This window comes from Camelus bactrianus, chromosome X (genome assembly GCF_048773025.1).
Source record: "Camelus bactrianus isolate YW-2024 breed Bactrian camel chromosome X, ASM4877302v1, whole genome shotgun sequence".
Lineage (NCBI taxonomy): Eukaryota > Metazoa > Chordata > Mammalia > Artiodactyla > Camelidae > Camelus > Camelus bactrianus.
In genome coordinates this window covers 48,202,024-48,220,147 of record NC_133575.1, presented here as the reverse complement: position 1 = coordinate 48,220,147, position 18,124 = coordinate 48,202,024, and the positions used below count along the sequence as shown (strand labels likewise).

At 43.6% G+C, this 18,124-nt stretch overlaps 1 protein-coding gene across 23 annotated transcripts in view; it reads right to left on the bottom strand.

The window, feature by feature from the left end:
* The window catches only part of ARHGEF9 (Cdc42 guanine nucleotide exchange factor 9), a 410,653-nt gene that overhangs the window by 111,221 nt on the left and 281,308 nt on the right, over positions 1 to 18,124 (bottom strand). For 19 of the 23 annotated variants that reach the window (XM_074359744.1, XM_074359745.1, XM_074359746.1 and 16 more), the window contains one exon: positions 2,117 to 2,296. The exons of the other annotated variants lie outside the window; for them this stretch is intronic. In XM_074359744.1, the coding sequence (XP_074215845.1) occupies positions 2,117 to 2,296 (180 nt within the window). The remainder of the gene's footprint in view (positions 1 to 2,116; positions 2,297 to 18,124) is intronic. 23 annotated transcript variants of the gene reach the window in all.

Below are 18,124 nucleotides of genomic sequence, written 5' to 3'. Positions count from 1 at the left end.
TTGTGCAGCCAGGATTGAGAACCACTAGACTAGACTCTATATTATGCGTGCCTGGGCCAGCCAGTGATCTTCTCAAAGGTCAGCTTCAGCCCACTCAAATGGCTGCTGGGGCTGTGTGCTTGGAGGAACACTCATCCTGGCCTTGGATATAGGAGCATCAATGCCAGTTCACTGATATTCCAAAGCCTGGCTCTGCCATTTGCCTCCTGGAGTCATTCTGCCTTCCTCAATCATTTTGTCCCATCCCTTGAATTACTGTTTATTATACAAATGACATTTCACTGAAAGGAAATACATGTGGATTTGGGTGATGTTGTTGCTGGGTGCAATTTAAACTTTCTTTTAAAGAGGGAGTGCTGTCAGCACAAGACACACAAGATGTCTGTGTAAAGGGCCTCATGTTAGTACCAAATACCCATGGTTATTGATGTGCTCTTTCAAACTACCCCTGGGACCAATTCATCAACCAGCAAAGCTGAGTTAGGACACATGGCACTTGGAGACTCTGATGGAAGACACTATACAAAAGTAGAGGAAACAGGATTGGATATTTATTTCATTAAGAGATTATCAAGATAGAGGGGATGAGAGGCCACTTTGTGCACTTCCTTGCTTCTGAGCAGTGCTCTCACTTAAATTGTTCCAACTGGATAACAGTGCTTCCTACATTTGCAGCCTTCTAAGGAGGGAGGCCTCTTTCAACCACTATGGCCAGCTTTGACACACAGACCTTCTTGGAGTTAATAAGGTGGTGGTAGTGATGAGAAGGAGGATAATGATGAATATAAAGCAAGTTACCATTTCCCAAGTACCCACTATGTGCCAAGCACTGTGCTAGACACTTACATAGTGATCTCATTTAATCTTCATAAAAAGTCTGCTATCCCTTTATTTTTCAGATGGGGACGTGAGGCTCAGGGAAGATAAAAGTCTTACCAAAAGCTATAGAGCTAGGAGATAGTAAAGCTGAGACTGCATCTCAGGTTGTCTGATTCCAGATGCCCTGCTCCTTCCCTCATGTCACACTGCCATCATTCTTATCCTGAGGGTCTTCATTCTCCAAGGGCCCAAGCCACTCTGATCTTTTGTTTAGAGGTCAAGACTTTAGCCTTATTTTACAAAAGAAACTTTAAAAACATGATAGGCTGGGGTAAGGATGGTCTTGAGACACCCTGATATGGCTTTGGTACCCGTACTGCCACAAATCTCTTTCATTCCCTGGCATGAAATAACTGCCAACACCATTTGCAGATGGGGAAACTGAGAGCTCACAACTGCCAAATAACTGATTCTAGCTCATAACTCTAAGGATGGCCAAGAGCTGGGACACCAGGCCAGTGTTCTTCCCCATTAGTATCTTGCTAATTGGTGACTCAGAGGAAGCAGAAACTGCTCAAAAGCCCCTTCCCAAAAGCCCTTTCTTTTAAAAGACAGGTTCTTTATGGTACAATGTCAAAGGGGCCAAAGCCTTGCAAACCCTGTCAGGCTGTCTGCTTCCCACCTCAGCACATCTTAGATCTCAGCAACCTGACTCTCTTGCAAAAAGTAAGATTTGCAATCAGTATATTCTAGTCCCTGAGGGGTTAGGGAGCCTAGGCTCTTACATTAACAGCTGTAGACCATCCTGAGATAACATGCAGAGCTGTTCACACTTCTCTAATTGAGAGAAAGGAGGCAAAGGAAGCAGAGAAGAATGGGGAGGGGATAGGAAGGGTGGGAAGAGATTTATTTTTAAAAAGGATAAAAAAAGAAAAGTCAAGGAAAAGAAATAAAGCAGAAAAGAGAGATGGGAAAGGTAAAAATTCACAGTAATAGAGAGTTAAAAGAGCCATCAAAAACCATCAAGGCCAAAAAGAGAAATGATTTGTACAGTCACAGCAGGTAGAAGGTGGGAGGTGGGGATTGTTAAAATAAACAAGAGAAAAAGAAAAAGTCTCAAAATTAGAAGGGTGAAGATTAAAGGAAGCCTAGGTCCTGGGTAGGAGACCAAAAACATGAGAAAAAAATGTGAGAAGCCAACAGGAGGGGAATGAGAAGGAGAAAAGGGGCTGGTGAGAGAGAAGCCAGGGACAAGCAGCCAAGGAGACAGGAGAGGAGAGTGAAGGCTGACACTCACCCTCACAAAGCTGGCAGGAAACCATCCCTCCTCATCGTCGATCTGGCCCCACCACCAATCCTTGTTGGAAGCATCCAAGACTTTGATGACGTCGCCAGCCTTAAATGCCAACTCCCGGTTGGCCATGGTGACGTGATCCCATACTGCCTCAGCACTAACGATGGAATCTCCAGTGATCAGCTTAGGAGACAAAATAAGAATGTGTTCAGTCCACACATCTAGCTACCTTACTAGTCCCCACCCAAAACTCTCCTACTTATGGAAAAACTCACATACTAGTGGTGAAAGGTGGGGGTGAGGGAGATGACACTGGGAAAGCAAACTCCACTGGACAAGACAAATAATACTATGAACTCTCCATTAGCCAGTAGGTAGAATGACCCAGAATGTGTATATGGACTATATAGGCCTCATGCTTTTATCCCTACTCATAAGCTCTTCCCTTAGAGAAGAAAAAATGCCCCAGTCCATCTCTCCTTGGTGCTTCAAGGCAGCCCTGGATCTGGAAAGGGTGGAGAGGCTGAAAGCAATGGGTAAAATGAGGCTCAAGTGAATTTGCTCTAAATTCTCTGTGCTCCTCCCTCTTTCCTCCTCCTCCTTGAAACTGACCAATTGAGAGCTGGTGATGCATTATTTAACCCCACTTTACCCCACCCCCAAGGGTTACAGACCATGGCATTCCACATACATAATGGACCCCAGTCCTGTAGCCTCCTGTTCTCACCCACACATGATGCCATCTACAGAGATCATGAGTTCATGGGTATGAAAGAATATGGCTTTCTGTGACGCCTTGCTCCCAAGAAACTCAACCTTGGCACAGATTCATTCAGTGATTTATACAACCACCCTGTGAGATACATAAGGGATCTAGGTTAACTTCTACATTTGATAGATGGCAAAACTGAGCCATAAGGAAATTGAGGGGTGAGCTCAGGATCACCCAGAAAGTCAGGGGCTATGCATACACCCTAACTTTGGACATTAGACTTCATGGCCAGCAGGACTGGGCTCCACACAGCAGCAAGCAGACATCTATGCCACTGTCACATAAACACACACACACATATGTTCATGACACGCTCTAAGCACAGTGATGAGGACAGGTGTAGGGGAATAGTTTATCTCTCTCTGGCTACCATCCTGACCACTGTGTTATTTGTTCTCTTTTCTCCCAAACTGGTTCTAGCCTGAATGGGTCATCAATCTTCCTGGCATTTGGAGGAACAGATTCCAGAATAGAAAACATATGGCCTGTCAGGCAAAGGACTCATTCTTTCCCCAGCACTGAATTGTTGAACATGTCCTCTAGAAGTCAGTTTTTCCATCAGCCTACTTTGGGAAAGGACCAATTCCACAAGGCAAACATGGCTCCACAAGACCAAAGTCAAAACAATTCAAAGACAACAGAGGCAGAATATAGAACATGCATCCTCTCACACAGGTCCACTTTCCAGCATACCAGCCAGAGAATAACCCTATGGTCATGATATTACTGCATAACACATCACACACATATGAAAAAACATACACACTGATCTTTTGACTTAGTTAAGGCATTCTGTTGGTTGGCTCCTGCCTGAGGCATACTTCATTGCTCAGGATTCTAGCTATTGTGCTTTCCACAGAAGGCATAAAGGGTGCTCCTCAGCAAAAGAGATTTCAAAAAGGACCTTTTATAATACCACTTTCAAGTAACTCATGCTTTACTGTTTATGAAGTGTTTTCACATCTATTGCATAACTTGATCCTTACTGAATGAGCTGAGTCTCACTATTACCCATATTTTAAAGATGAGGAAACTGAGGCTCACAGAGGTGACCTGGTCCTTTGGCCAATCACACAAATAAAAAATTAGGAAGCCAAGTCCTCTGACTGCATATGCACTAATAGCTATCATACCATGCTACCAATGTCTATTAATTAGTTATAATGGACTCACAGAACTCCATCTATAATATCATAAGCAAACCAGATGGCTCCTACTCTTCAAGAACCCCAAAGAACGGCATTTGGACAGCAATATTCAGTCACTGGTGCCCTTGCCTAAGGGGAGATTTATTTCTATGTTGAACTTGTTTTCTTCCAATTGCACTAAAAGTCAATTTCTTCTTGCTGTGGCCTCAGTGGAGAAGAATTGCTGCTCACTGACATCAATAAAATAAGTATTTACAGAGACATCTCCCCTCTTCCTGCCAAGATGGGTACCAATTGGTTGTTGTTAGAGTTCAATAAGCACAGACACCCCCAACTCAAGAGCACGATGAGGGCATACAGTTTAAAGCTGTATCATTAGAATTTTATCAAGGGTCAGGAGTATCTTGGTAACAATTACCAACCCTCTGCTCAGCGCTCTGTGATTCTATTTGAATTCCCCAAGGCCAGGTTTGGCTGATTCTACTGCCTGTACTCTTTCCACAGCACAGTCTTCGTTTCAGGGACTTTTTAAGGGCTCCATGCTTGGCTTCTCCCAGTAGCAGTTGGCTCACTCTAGTCCCCATTTAGTCCAGTTGACCTGCCTGGGCCCTCATGCCACAGAGCCCCACTATACCCTGGACAAGGCCAATCCAGCACCCAGTGGTGACAAACCAATTGACAAGCCTGTTGTCAGGACCTACTTGGAGCCAATGACAGAACTTGACAGCACCTCAAAGATCATCACCCTTAATCCCTCATTTTATAGATCAGGTATAATATAGCAGGAGTGACTTGCCTATGGTCACCAGATGGCCTCCTGGACCATTTTTTTTCCCAACATAACACCATAGATAGAGAAGGTAGAAAAAGAATGCCTGGATTTAAGATCTTACTGTACTACTTGCTAAAGATGTAATGATAATGATGATAATATTAGCTAATACAGAGTACTTACTATATGTCAGGCACTATTTTAAGCACTTTATACACATCAACTCATTTAAGCCTCACAGCAGCCCTTTGAAGAAATACTATTATTCCCATCTTATAGATGAGGAAACTGAAGATCAGGAGAGATTAAACAATTTGCCCAAATTCACAGAGCCAATAAGTATTGAAGCCATAATTCAAATGCAGGCCCAGTCTGGCTCTTATAGTCTCTGCTCTTATAAACTATACTTCTTCTAAGTCTCAGTTTCTTCATCTGTTAATTGAGAGTAATTGTACACTCCTACCTGATTCATAAACTGTAAGACACTGAATGAAAAGTTGGCAGGTGTCTGTGCAGATAATGTGAAGAGGGCTAATCCACAAGGGACTGGTAGCTGGGCTCCTATGTTCTCTCATTGCAAACTCAAGCAGGAATAAGGGGCTGTTCTTCCCCTGTCCTCTGAGCTGTTTTAAAAGCAAACTAAATTTGGGCTAGAAATTGATTCCAATCTCCCCTTTGTGTACAGAATTTACTTTTAACTTGCTACAATTTTTCATAAACATGACTTTTCTCTGCTCATCCACTTTCCGTTCAACAGTCATTCAGTGAGTTCTCACTGTGTACTTGGATCTGCTTACTGTGATTCAGCCACAGTCCTTACCTGAAGATCAAAGGCCCTTTGGCTACCAACAGTGAATGCCCTTCAAGCAGTATGCAAAGGTGGTTAAGGGCAGGCAAACCTAGCTTCAATTCTGGACTTTAGAAAGTAGCAGTGACAATGGGAGGTAAGGAATAGAAGAGAAATCAGATAAATAAACCAAAATGGAACTAACAGCATGTAAATGGGATATCAAGGAGTACAATATTACAAAAGCTAAGGACAAGACTTTCAAGCTATACAACTTTAGGCTTAAGTTTCTTCATATGCAAAATGGGGATAATAATACCTGTCTCACAGGCAGAGTTGGAGTGGGTGAACTGAGTGCTGGATATATAGTACCTAGTACAATGTCTGGTATACACTGACCCAGTATAAGATTTCAGAGGAAGGAAGGATCATGTGTGGCTATTTGGCTCTAGAATGGATTTGGGGGGAGGGCACTAGAGATATGCCTTCAAGAACAGGTATGATTGTAACAGAGAAGGGAGCAGGAAAGGCATCTGAGGAAGAGGAATGAGATTATAAATAAAGGCTCTTGTGAGGTGAAGGCTTTGGGAAATTTGATGAGTTTGGAAAGTGCTGGGGAACAGCTGGAGGGAAGGACAGCCGGAAAGGTAGACTGGAGCCCTGTTTAAAGGTTCTTAAATCTTCATTTGAGGAAAAAGAGGAGGTCAAAGTTGATTCAGTGGAGGGAGTTTAATCCTAAGTGTGATCATTAAAGCATGAGGGTAAGTTACGAAGAAATGCTGGTTTTTGGATGGGGAGAAGAGATGAAAAATTTTCTCTTTAATGTGTTGACTGTGTGGGGCCACCAGGACATAAAGGTAGACTGGAAGTTCAACAGAGATCAGGGGAAACAGTTATATAGTTTTGGGATTCAATGGCCCAGAAAAAAATTGTGGAAATCAAGGAAATTTGCCCTTGAAGAAAGTGCTAAAAATAGAAGGTCAGAAACCTAGGAGAACAACAATAATGGGAGGTGAGGAAAGGAAGAGGAGCCAGAGAAACAAACCAAAATGGAGCTGTCAGCACATATTTAGGATACTAAGGGGTGCAATCTTGCAAAAGCCAAGGACAAGAGTCTCAAGCAATGGGAGATGATGAAATTATCAAATAGTACAGAGCTAGCTATAAGAGGAAGAAAGCCAAGAAAAGGCCATTTGGGAGTGGCTACATCAAGGGTTAAAGTCTTTATTTCTTAAACTGGTTTATACCTCTCTCCTCACCAAAAGCCTTTATTTCCCAAATGTCCCTATTTCTTCATCCTGCAAACCCAACATAAAGCCCGGAAATGGTACTGGGTTACTCCAGCAAGGTACTCAAATAGCTCTTGGCCTTGGGACAGTGCTGATGTGACTTCTAATAAAATAACTCCCAATCCCTAGGACATTTCAGGTGTAGCACCAAATATAGGTTGGCTCTTGCTCAGACCTGCCAGTGAATGAGACACAGTGTAGTGCATCCCAAAACCAAAGAGACTTTTAGACATGAATAAGAAGATGGAGGGGGAAAAGTCATAATTTTTAAAGAATGAATGAGATCCAATTTCTTTTAATCTAGATTTCCCAGCAATCCTAATTTCAAATATTCCATCCCATTGATCCTACAAATAGATACATCTGTTATCAGACCCATGTGGCTTGAATTTTAACCAGGAAATATAATCACTATACCCCGTAGGCACTGGGAGTTTGATCTGTCAGGCTGCTCTCTGATCAACAATGAAGCATGTGTCTACAGTTACCTTGGAGTGGCCAGTGGGCCCTTCCAGGGGGAAAGAAAGAAGACAAAGAAGGGAGGAAGGAAGTAAAACAGGGAGGAAGAAAGGGAAGGAGGGAAGTAAGAGAAACATATCTGTTGAAAACATATGCCAGGCATTGTGTAAGGGGCTTTCTTTTGTTATTTCAGTCTCTATGGCTCTCCAAGGTAAGCATTAACATCCGCATTTTTACTGAAGATAGCCTGTGAGGTTAACCACATAGCCCACAGTCACCTAGTTAATAGGTGGTAGAGCAGATGTGAATCTCTAGTTGACCTTATTGTATAGCTTTGCTTTTGCCAATTCCCAACGCTGCCTGTCAAGAAGGCAGAGACAGGGGCTTCCAGCTGGTTTCCCTCTCCAGGGAGACAAGCCCACGCTGTGAATGACCTAAAGCAATAGTTCTCAACACCCTGGAGGGCTTGTTAAAAAAAAAGAAAAAAAGAAAAAACACAGATTGCTAGTCACTATGATTCTCTCATTCAGTAGGTCTGAAGTGAGGCTTGAGAACTTGCATTTCAAACAAGTTTCCAAGGGGTACCCACATTGCTGGTTCAGGGATCACACTTGGTGAACCGCTGCCCAAGAGGACCTTTCTAGTCTAGGCTTTACCCTTGTCTCTCCTAATGCCTCATTTTCCCCAAGGACCCCCATGCCATCCCCCAGGTTGGGCTCCCTGCCTGTCTACAAGGACTTCCTTAGTGCCAGGCCTTGCCAACACAGACCAAAACCTGGGATTATAGCCCTCACTCAGTTTTCCAGAGCTATACTGCTTGTCTTCCTCTTTATATTCTTTCCCTCTAGCTAAACAGTACCACCTCGAAAATAGTCATTTAATTAGCCTGGGTGGCTGCCAGACATATTAGTTTTAATGGCAAGAAGTAGAAGTGGGAAAGGTTAAAAAAAAAGTGTTGTGCAGAATAGCAAATGTATCAATTGCCATGAAAGTAGCTGGGCTGGTCCTGCCTTCCAAAAAGCTTCACAAGGTGACAAGGAGGGACCGTTTATAAGGTGTTCTCAGTTGGCACCTGCCCCCATCCTCTCAGAAGGTCCCCTTCCTCAACAGCTAGGCAGGGACAAGACAAAATCCCTTCCTTTTTTATCTTTTAGCACATCTAAAATAGTCTGGGATTTTATGCTCTCTCCTGAATAAACTAGATGTCTTTTTAACACAACCTTGTAAACAAACTGTTTATCTTGCCCAGTGAGTTCAAGGACTATAATCTTTTGGAATTTCTTGAATGGTGTGGCCCAGATTGTTCCAACAACAGCTGGGAGGCACCATGGTGTGCAGAAAAGACCAGCTACTGGAAGAAGCTCTGCCAGTAACTCACTGAATGATCCTAGATAGGTCCCTTTACCTGTTTCAGTTTCTTTATCCATCAAGTAACAGGCTTGAATCAGACAGACGACCTCTCAAGTCCCTTCCAGCTCTGGCTTTCTATGGAGGGTAATGCTTCAGCTTTACAAAGGACAGGAATTTCATTATTGCAGCTTATTTCTTCTCATCCATCTTTGTGCTTGATAGGATACTTTCATTGCTCTCTACTCAGGAAAATGAGAACTTGGCACTGACTAGCCCCTTCCTAAATATAACCCACTCAGGCATTGCTGGTGACACATTAAAGCAAAGGCCAGTCAGACTGGCTGGGAAAACTGAGGAATGGATTTTCTACTTTAGCCACTGACTGCCTCATTCAAAAGTCAATGGGGACCTTTACTGTTTGTTCTCTCCATGTAGCTCCTCAGATAAATCATCCTTCTCATGACATCAACTCTCACTACATCCAGTCTCATATTTCTAACTGCCCATTCCACATTTTGCTGGATGGCTTCCTACTACCTCCAATAAAACATATGTAAAACTCATCATATGCCCCCCATTCCTCTCTTTCCTTATTTTTCCCACTTCTGATAACTCTTCTGGTCCTGCTGTTTCTTTCTTCCACATGTCTCTCTCTTAGACATGACCCTTTATCTTCTTTTTCAGTGCCTTATCCTAGGCCTGGCCCTTATCACCCCAAGTTGTCTCCCACCTGGACTTCCTGCTGCCCACAGGTCTCTCTCCTCCTCAAGCTACTCCTTAATAATGCATTCCTCAAAACTTCTTTGCTGGTGCCACTGTCCATGCTTAAGAAGCCTCAATAACTCCTTGTTGTCAATCTCTCAAAGCTCTCCTTACTCTAGCCCCACCTAAGGATCTAACCCTTGTCTTAAACCTGGCAGGGACCTTCCACTCTGGTCAAAGTGAGTCTCTTGCAGGCAGATGCATTCCTACTTCTGTGCCTCTGATTCAGTCATTCCCTTAGCCATGGTTAAGCGTAGGGACATTGGAACTAGGCTGCCTCTTCCTTGCTGTATGGTCCTGCTCCATCTACTCCTTAATCCTGTCCCAGATGACTCCAGCATGTATCCTCTCTCCCTTTGCCCCTTTCACTAATTTCTACTTAGGATAAGAAGAAAATAAGACAGCGTGGAGTTACTCAAGTTATCAACCATAGCGTTATTCTCCAAACCACCAGCATGTATGCTTGTGAAGAGCAGATGTAAAACATCTGCTTAATCTATAATGAACAACATTGCTTTTAGCCTCTGTCTAAAGTTCTATGACCTGAGCCCTAAAACCAGACAAACTCTGAGGAAGATCACAGTAACAGAGTTAGCATATCTGTCAGGTTGCAGAATATTCTATGGGGGCCAAGGAAATTGTTTACATGATATGTACCAGGTAGCCTACATGTCAGTCCATTGCTGGTAGGATTTATGGTCACGTGGCTTCCAGGGTGGGCTGGTTTTTGCTAAAGATCTTCATAGGTACTCAATGGGTACTTCATAGGTCATCAGGGAAAGAAAAAAAGATGTCAGGAAAGAAAAAAAAAACACTATGAATATAAAAAAAAATAAGAACTGCTTTTTCTTTTCCCTATGACTTAAGAGTTCACACCTAGCTGGTTTCAGCTTTAATCTGGGTGTTGCTATCACCCATAACTAAAGAATTTCATTTCTGAGCAGAATAACTAATGTGTTCAAGTAATGATGGCTCTATATGTACTGCAATACATATATCATCGCTGCAAGCAAATATCATCGCTTTTCATGACATGATCATCTTTTTCCTAGTTTAGGCATGGGATTTTTGAGTCATTAGACATTGGTTTCTTTCAATGTCCCATTCTATCATCCATTTTTCATTTTAATAAAATGAAGGTTGGCTTCAGCCACACCTGGCAGCCACGAAACCCAGCTGGGCTGGCTTAATCTGAAAGGTAAGCCTAAATGCAGGTCAGGCTCAGCAGGAGCAAGATGGATCACCTGACCTATAGGCCAATACGTCACAAGCCTACTCACACCTGCCAGCACCTAAAAGCTTGGGAAATCCAGACAAGCATATTAAGGTATGAAATCATCCAGGACATATTCTCACTCATTACAGATTAATAACAAAGGATAATACCTCTATCTAGACCTCTTCCAAAAGAAGTTACAAAGTAATCTCAGCTATAACAGTGACCAAACATATGAGGGAAGTTTCCTGTTTGTTCTGGACCTTAGCAATGGACTCTTCTGGTATGAAACTTTTGCCACTAGCTCAACCTAATGGGTCCAGGAGTCTCTAAAGTGAGACCCAGATGCTACCCCAAAGTTCATGAAGTTAAGTTTGGTCTTGTTGAAGGAATACGTCCTTAAGAGAAAATGCAGCCAAATGGGCCAAGGACTGCACAGATCAGAAAGAAGAAATGTTTCCAGACCATCAATCATGATACTGTTTGCTGGAGAAGTCTCCCACACCAGAATAGCCCCCAACTTGATAAACATCAGCTTTTATCTTCAAAGCATCTTGAAAACAGGAGTTACTGTCAAGTTGTTCTGCAATTTTTTGGCATCATTCAGGCGCCTCTGACTCATCACACCAGTTTCTCAATTTGTAGTCCACAGACCCTCTGCTTAGAATCACCCCAGTACTTTTAACAAGCAGCCCAAGTGATTCTGAATCATACTGAGACCAAGGATTTTTTTTAAACTTTCTAGAGCCAGAGTTTGAAGTACAAGAATCTCCTCTTATTACACTGGACCATTCAGAAGAAATCAGAATCTCTGAAACTCTGTCTCCTGGCTACTCCTTCTTGTGTCAGGTTCCAGGCAGGCTAAGAAATTACACTAGTTTGTCTAGGAGGATTTTCCCAGTCTGCCTTTAGACGCCATCTGCACCTGCACCCCTACTGCTACCCCTACCCTGACCTTTAGCACTGAGACCCCCACTGGCCCTAACAGAAAATCCTTCCAGCATCTCTCTATGCCACAATCTAGAAGCAATTTCATAGAGTTGTGTTCAATCTACCCAAGTCAGCTTTCAATATTCTAAGAGACAAATTATTAGTTAAAAAAAAAAAACTGACTCAGCAATGCTCTCTCCATGAGTTGAGTCAGAAGCATATCATCCCAAGCTGGAGGTTACCCTGACCCCTACCTGTCCCTTGAGCCAGCCTGGGCCCTATCTTCAAAGTGTTTCTACTCCGGGCATTATGGTCTTCTTGGATTTGCTGTGGGTACTAAGCTCCAGCCACCCACTGGGGTCTCTTCTTGCCTTCATACCTTGAAAGATGGCCAGGGTAAGCCTAGGGGATAGGCAGGGGGCTCAGAGAGCCCCAAATCCCTGAGATGACCTAGACTCATCTTGGGCCCTGCACCTGGGTTCTTGAATTTTTTTATGTGGTTCCACTGGGACCAGCCCTGGGAGCCTTAATTTTTCCTAGACTGTGACTTAAAGGCCAGCTTTGGAGTTTCCTGGGAGGGGATGGGAGTGGGGATCCTCTACATTTACAGAAGGGTAGGAAGAGGGGGCTAGAACTACACGAAGAATCTGTCCTCCATGCCTCCCACATGCATAGTTCTATACTCATCAACACCACAGCCAGAGGGTGGGTGGGCAAGGCAGAGAGAAGAAGGGAAAGTCATTTTTTATCCATTTGACATATGTCGTGTTAAAATCTTGTAGCGGAAGGAGGACTGTAGGTGGGGGGAGGAGCAGAGGAGGAGATAGGTTGGAACTAATGGTTCTAATGTTGACTTTAAATGTAGCCATCTGGTCTGAGGTGGTGAGACAAGGAACAGCATTTAGTAAGGTGCACTGTGACCCGCTCCTATATCTGGAGAAGAGATAAGAAAAATAAACATATTTCAATCAACTTAAACCACCTTGAAGTCTACTGAGCATGCTCACACAGGACACAAGCTTACAAAGGCTCTAGTCTTGGCAGGCATTTCCAAAGAGAATGTAATTGTCTACTGGGGAGTCCTACAGCCCAAAAGGGAAATCTGCATTTAAACAGACCATCAGAAATTGAAAGATGGTTTCCAGTGGCTTATTGATTTCCCTCTGATCTTTGGCTCCCTGCAAGAGAAGACATTGGCCAAGGCACTGAGCAGTGCTTCTGGTCCTTGTCAGCGTGTTTCCTGTTCAGGGATGAGTCACATTTCTCCTGACAAAGTCTAGCACAGTCCAAGGTTCCCAGAAGACATGGTAAATGGTAGATAAGCAAGAATGGTCAGTGAGTAGCCACTGGATCAGGCCCCAGGGGACTCAAACTGGCTGAGCTGGCTTCCCTTCAGACTATGTTGTTAAAGACTTCAGACAGAGAGATATGACATCTAAACCTAGGCTGCCAGAGAGGACACAAGAGAAGCACAATCAGACCTACCCTCAGGGCCCAGGAAGGATAGCACCAGGTCTGTGTCTGCAGGAAAAATGGTTGTACTTGTAACAAAAGAACTTCAAGTAGGTCATCTTGGCTTATGTAAGAGTGTCTGCCTGTCTGGGCTAGGTGGAGGAGACAGAGGTGGAGAAAGGAAGGGACCCAGGGCAGCTGACTGAGGGACGAAGCATCTAGTAAGCTGCTAGGACTTGAAACTTACTCTTCTTGACTCTGTCTCGGGCTCAAGACCCTGAAAGTGTGTATTATTATACTCAGGGAAGGCCAGTATTGGAGACTCCCAAGAGCTAGCACATCTAGTTCAGTCCACATTTTACAGGTAAGAAAACTGAGGCTCTGTTAAGGAGCAGTACTCTAATGTGGCAAGTTAGTCAGCAGCAGAGCCAAGATTAGAAATCAAGAAACTAGTCTTTTAGAAGGATAGCTGTCAATTGTTTTAGTTAAAAATTGTCAATTAGTTAAAAAAAAGAACTATCCCAGTATCTAAATTCTACTAATACAGTATATATTTTATAAAAATTCTCAACAAAAATAGAAATTAAATGATATTAACAATTTAATGTATAAAGAACTTCTAGTATTTTCTCCCTGAGCTGCATTTAGAAGATCACGCTTTCTCGTGCTCTTTCCTCCCAATGTTGTATCGAAATCACCCCTTGAGTACTATAATCAGCATCTGCTTCACCCTCCTCTCACGGCCCCAAACAAGTCTGACCCTCCCTGGAAATAAAGGGGTAAGAACACCTCAGTATGAAGGCTAAGTGGAGACACTTCCAGAATCTTCCTCACCACCTTTGCTAAAGAATCTCAAATTCAAATTCACACTACAATGCAAAACACTAGTGAAAAAACAAGTGGATGGGAAGAATGGGCTCCAGGCCTGGCTCGGTTACTGACTTGGCAGTACTGAACTTGGGCAGATCTAGTTTCCTCTCTGAACTACTTGGACTAGGTTATCTAGACTGGAAAGTTGGGGTTGTCTCTGACAGATGCTGCTGCCTTGCTTCTAAAAGCAGGTTTTGTCAAGAGACAGAGGGGAGTTGAAGAAGACATTGAAACAAGGAATTCAGAGGAGAGATGGGATGGGATAAGAAAGGTCAGAAGACAAAACTTGACTATTTCAAATTTTTGCCATGGGCTACCTCTACCTAGAACAGAACTACAGTACAGGGATGGCCTTTGGGTTCCACTGCTGGAAGAAAGGGTACTGCCTTCTCCACCCAGTTCAGGACATTGGGTTCAAGCCATCCAAAGCAGCTTTTATGAAAAGATTAAGAAGCACCCCTACCATGTCCTTAACACATTATAATTTCTAAATTGCTTTCATATTCATTTCACATTAATGAGCTCACTGGATCATCCCAGCAACTCTGGGAGGTAAGGAGAGTAAGGATGCAATCTTATGTTTTAAAGATGAGGAAACAGGATTAGACAAGGGAAGTCACTCAGCTATCCTAGGAGCAGAGGGCAAAAGAGAACCCAAATCTTCTGACTCAGAGTCTACTATTTTCCTCCTAATAATAAAAATTGCTAACACTTGAGTACTTAATATGTGTCAGAGACAAATCTAAGTTTTTATATATACTAATTTATTTGATCCCTGCTTTAAAAATGAGGAAACCAAGGTTCAGAGAGATAAAGTGATTGCTGAAGGTCACACAGGGCCAGAACCAACGTCCAGGTAGTTTTACTCTAGAACCAGTGCTCTTAACCTCTGCTCTCCACAGCATATCCTCACACCCCCACAGGATCACAGAACCTCCAAGGTATAGCAAGGTACAGAACAGTGTGTATATTACCATAAAAATAGAAAGATTAATATATTTATATGTTTATATATCCATAGAACATTACTGATGGCCTCTGCAGAGGAAGCCAAGTGGCTGGAAGGCAGGGCTAGAGTGATACTTTCCACTGTGCACCCTCTGAATTTTAAACCATGTGAATATATTTCCTTTTCAAAAATAAAATAATTAAAAAATGAGGTGTCTAGAGCCAAGAGTGCTGAAGAAATTGTGTGCATGCTTCTTGGCAGGGTTTTGGCAACTAGCCCTTCCCTATCCACCTCTCTGGATTCTCAAACTTGAAGAACAGGTGTTTTCTTTTTTCTGCCTGTTTCCTCACCCCCAGCATTGCTTGTCTAATCACCTAGAAGGTCAACACTGTACTCATTACAGGTTTTAGCAGCACAAGTGGAAATAGCAACAAATTGGGTTAGGTTCCTATAGCCAATCTGTAGGTTATAGGAAAATAACATGTTAGGGGCAGGACAGATGAAGAAAGACACAAAAGGCTTTCTACCCCAAAGCCTAGCTCTCAAGGCCTGAGTTTCACAGATCTTTCCATCTCCTTTTTCTCACCACTCTGTCCCAACGTGCCTACCCACCTTCTACTAGGCTCACAAAGCAAAAATAAACAATCTAGAAAGGCTCCAGGAAACCTTGCCTAGCGTGCAAGTTTGTGGTGTAAGAAGAGCACACTGAGGAAGAAAAAGTCAGTCTAACTGGGTTTTTAACATCCACATCAAGGCCAGATGAGAGTCAGCCCAGATCATCTCGAGGGACTCTCCCAGCTTTGGTTCTTAGATTTCCACCATCTTATCCCTCAAGAGTTGATAAAAATACTCCACAGATCAAGGCCCTCAAACATTATTTCTTCAGATACCTTTTGGCCTAACCCCTTAGGCAAGTCAGCCATACAGGGCTTCTGTTCCCAGGAAGTTGTGAGGTAGTGAAGGTGGCCAAGGTAGAGCAAGTGCCTTCAGGGATCCTCCTGAAGTGGCTTAAATGGGCAGCACAATTCCCTCTCACAACAGTTTAGCATCTTCTCCAATGCTTCACTGCTTCCAACATGCAGGAGACGAGTGGGACGTGAGCTGCTGTGTAAGGGATAACGGGTAAGTCAGTGTGCCTCTCATGGGCAAGTAGGGCACTGCTGGGAAATGCTGGGCCCCAGAGAACCCTGCTTCCTTGCTAGGTGTCAGAGACAAACCTAAATTTTTAACATATATTAATTTAAGTTGCCACCAGCAGCTTCCTTTAGCACTGGAATTCATTGTGTAGTAGCTTGGGCTATAGCAAGCACACTGAATTAGAATCTGAAGGCATGGTTTCTAGTCCTGAATCCACCACTACCTAATCCTGTATCATCAGGTTGGTCCCTCCCTTCTCTGAGACTCAGCATCCCCATCTGCAAAATGGAGAGAATACTGGCTTAAAAGAAGGGGAAGGGGAAGGAGTTGAAAAATAAAGTGAAGATAAGCTCCTGAATTACCTCCAAACTACCTATAATCACAACCTGGATGAACTCTTATTGATCCAAAAAAAAAAAAAACAGTGTATGTTCAACATTTTAGAAGGCACTTTTCACATCCTTTGTCATGATGAATTCTTGCATCCCACGATTCTGAGATTTTACAGTTAAGCTCATTTTACAGCCCAGAAAACTGAGACTCAGAAGGAATTTGCCCACAGTATATGGGGTAAGAAGAAATTTAAACCTGTGCTACACAGTCTAGTTCCTGATCCACCGCCTTCAATGAAGCAGGTGAAATGGCATGAGCACAAAACTTAGAATAATGCACCTTATCAGGGTCAGAACTGGCACCCCAGGCTACATCCTCAGGCACAAGCTATCTGAGCTTGCTTTTTTCTAGTTTAGGAAGAAGACCCTGTTCCTGATGCTCCCCACTTTCCCTACCTAGGGTTCCTGAGGAGCCAAAGCTATATGACCACCTAAATGTTGCAAACCTGTGTTCTGGGAAAGGACTGACCTGGCACTAAAAAGCATCTGTATGAGTGGGGGTGACCCCATCATGACCCTGACCAACCTGACCCCATGAGGTTGCCTTTTCCTGGTCCCCTTTTTGCCCTTTTCTTTCTACCACTACTCTGTAAGTCAGGCTCAGTTGTTGGCAGGCACCAAGACCAGATTAGGGAGAGGGGAGGCACAGCTTTATGGGTGAAGAAAAAGTACTTCTGTAAAGCACTTTCTCAACTCTAAGCCTATCTGAGGCTTGACAGCATCTGTGGGCAATACCGGCGATTTTACCTACAGGCCAAATAAGACCCAGACAGAGGAAGGCAACCTGACTGAGAAACACCCTAAGTGGCAGAATAGTGACTGAAATTTGTGTTTCATGATCTCTAGTCCAAAGCTGAGAAATAGGCATGAGGCTATCACAGTCAGCAGTAGTCTACAGGAGCTCTGAGGATGCTGCTCCAGGACAGATCTGGCACACTCTTGCCAACTGTCTGCTTCCTAACCTTGCCCAGACCCAGTCTAGGGCCCCCTCCTTCCAGCTCCAGCCTTTGGTACCAAGGACCAGAAAGGCTTCCCCAGGACACCCCGACCTGGTTTCTAGCTTGAGAAACTCTAAAAATTGCAGGTCCTCATTAGAGCCAGATGGCCCAAGGTGCTATGCCTAGGGGCAGGGCTGTGGTCATTAAGGACGTGGCTGTTCTCTCCATCCACCACTGACCCAGGAGAGGCTGAGCCTCTAGACCCCTTTAAGCATCCTACTACTTCCCCTCACACCCTCCCTCCCACAGTTCAGATATACTTACTCTGGTCCAAGCTGTTACTTCATTCTTAAGAAAAACAGACTTTAATATTCAGTCACTTTAGGTTTTCTAGGATATTACTTCACAATCATATCATTCGACAATGGTTTATAAGTAGATTGGGGGATAGAGGAGCAGGCTCAAGCTTTCTGCATTCCATTCTTCTCCATCTGCCTGTTAACATCTCAGAGCTCAATTCTAAGTTCTGTTTGCCTTGTGGAGCCTGCTATAAACACATGCCACCTTGAGTATCTATTTTATTCCTGGGCTCACTGCCTCTGATGCCTGATTTTAGGGCCAAAGGAGTAGGGATCTGAGCAAACTGAGAGGCCCACCAGATGGGGCTGGTGCGCTGTTGTGCTCACTTGGAAGACTAGGACAGCTGGCTGGCCCTAGAAGTAGAATGTGTTCTGTATCAGAGTGTGTCCCATAGGGATGTGTGGGCATGTGAGTGTGTCCCATAGGTG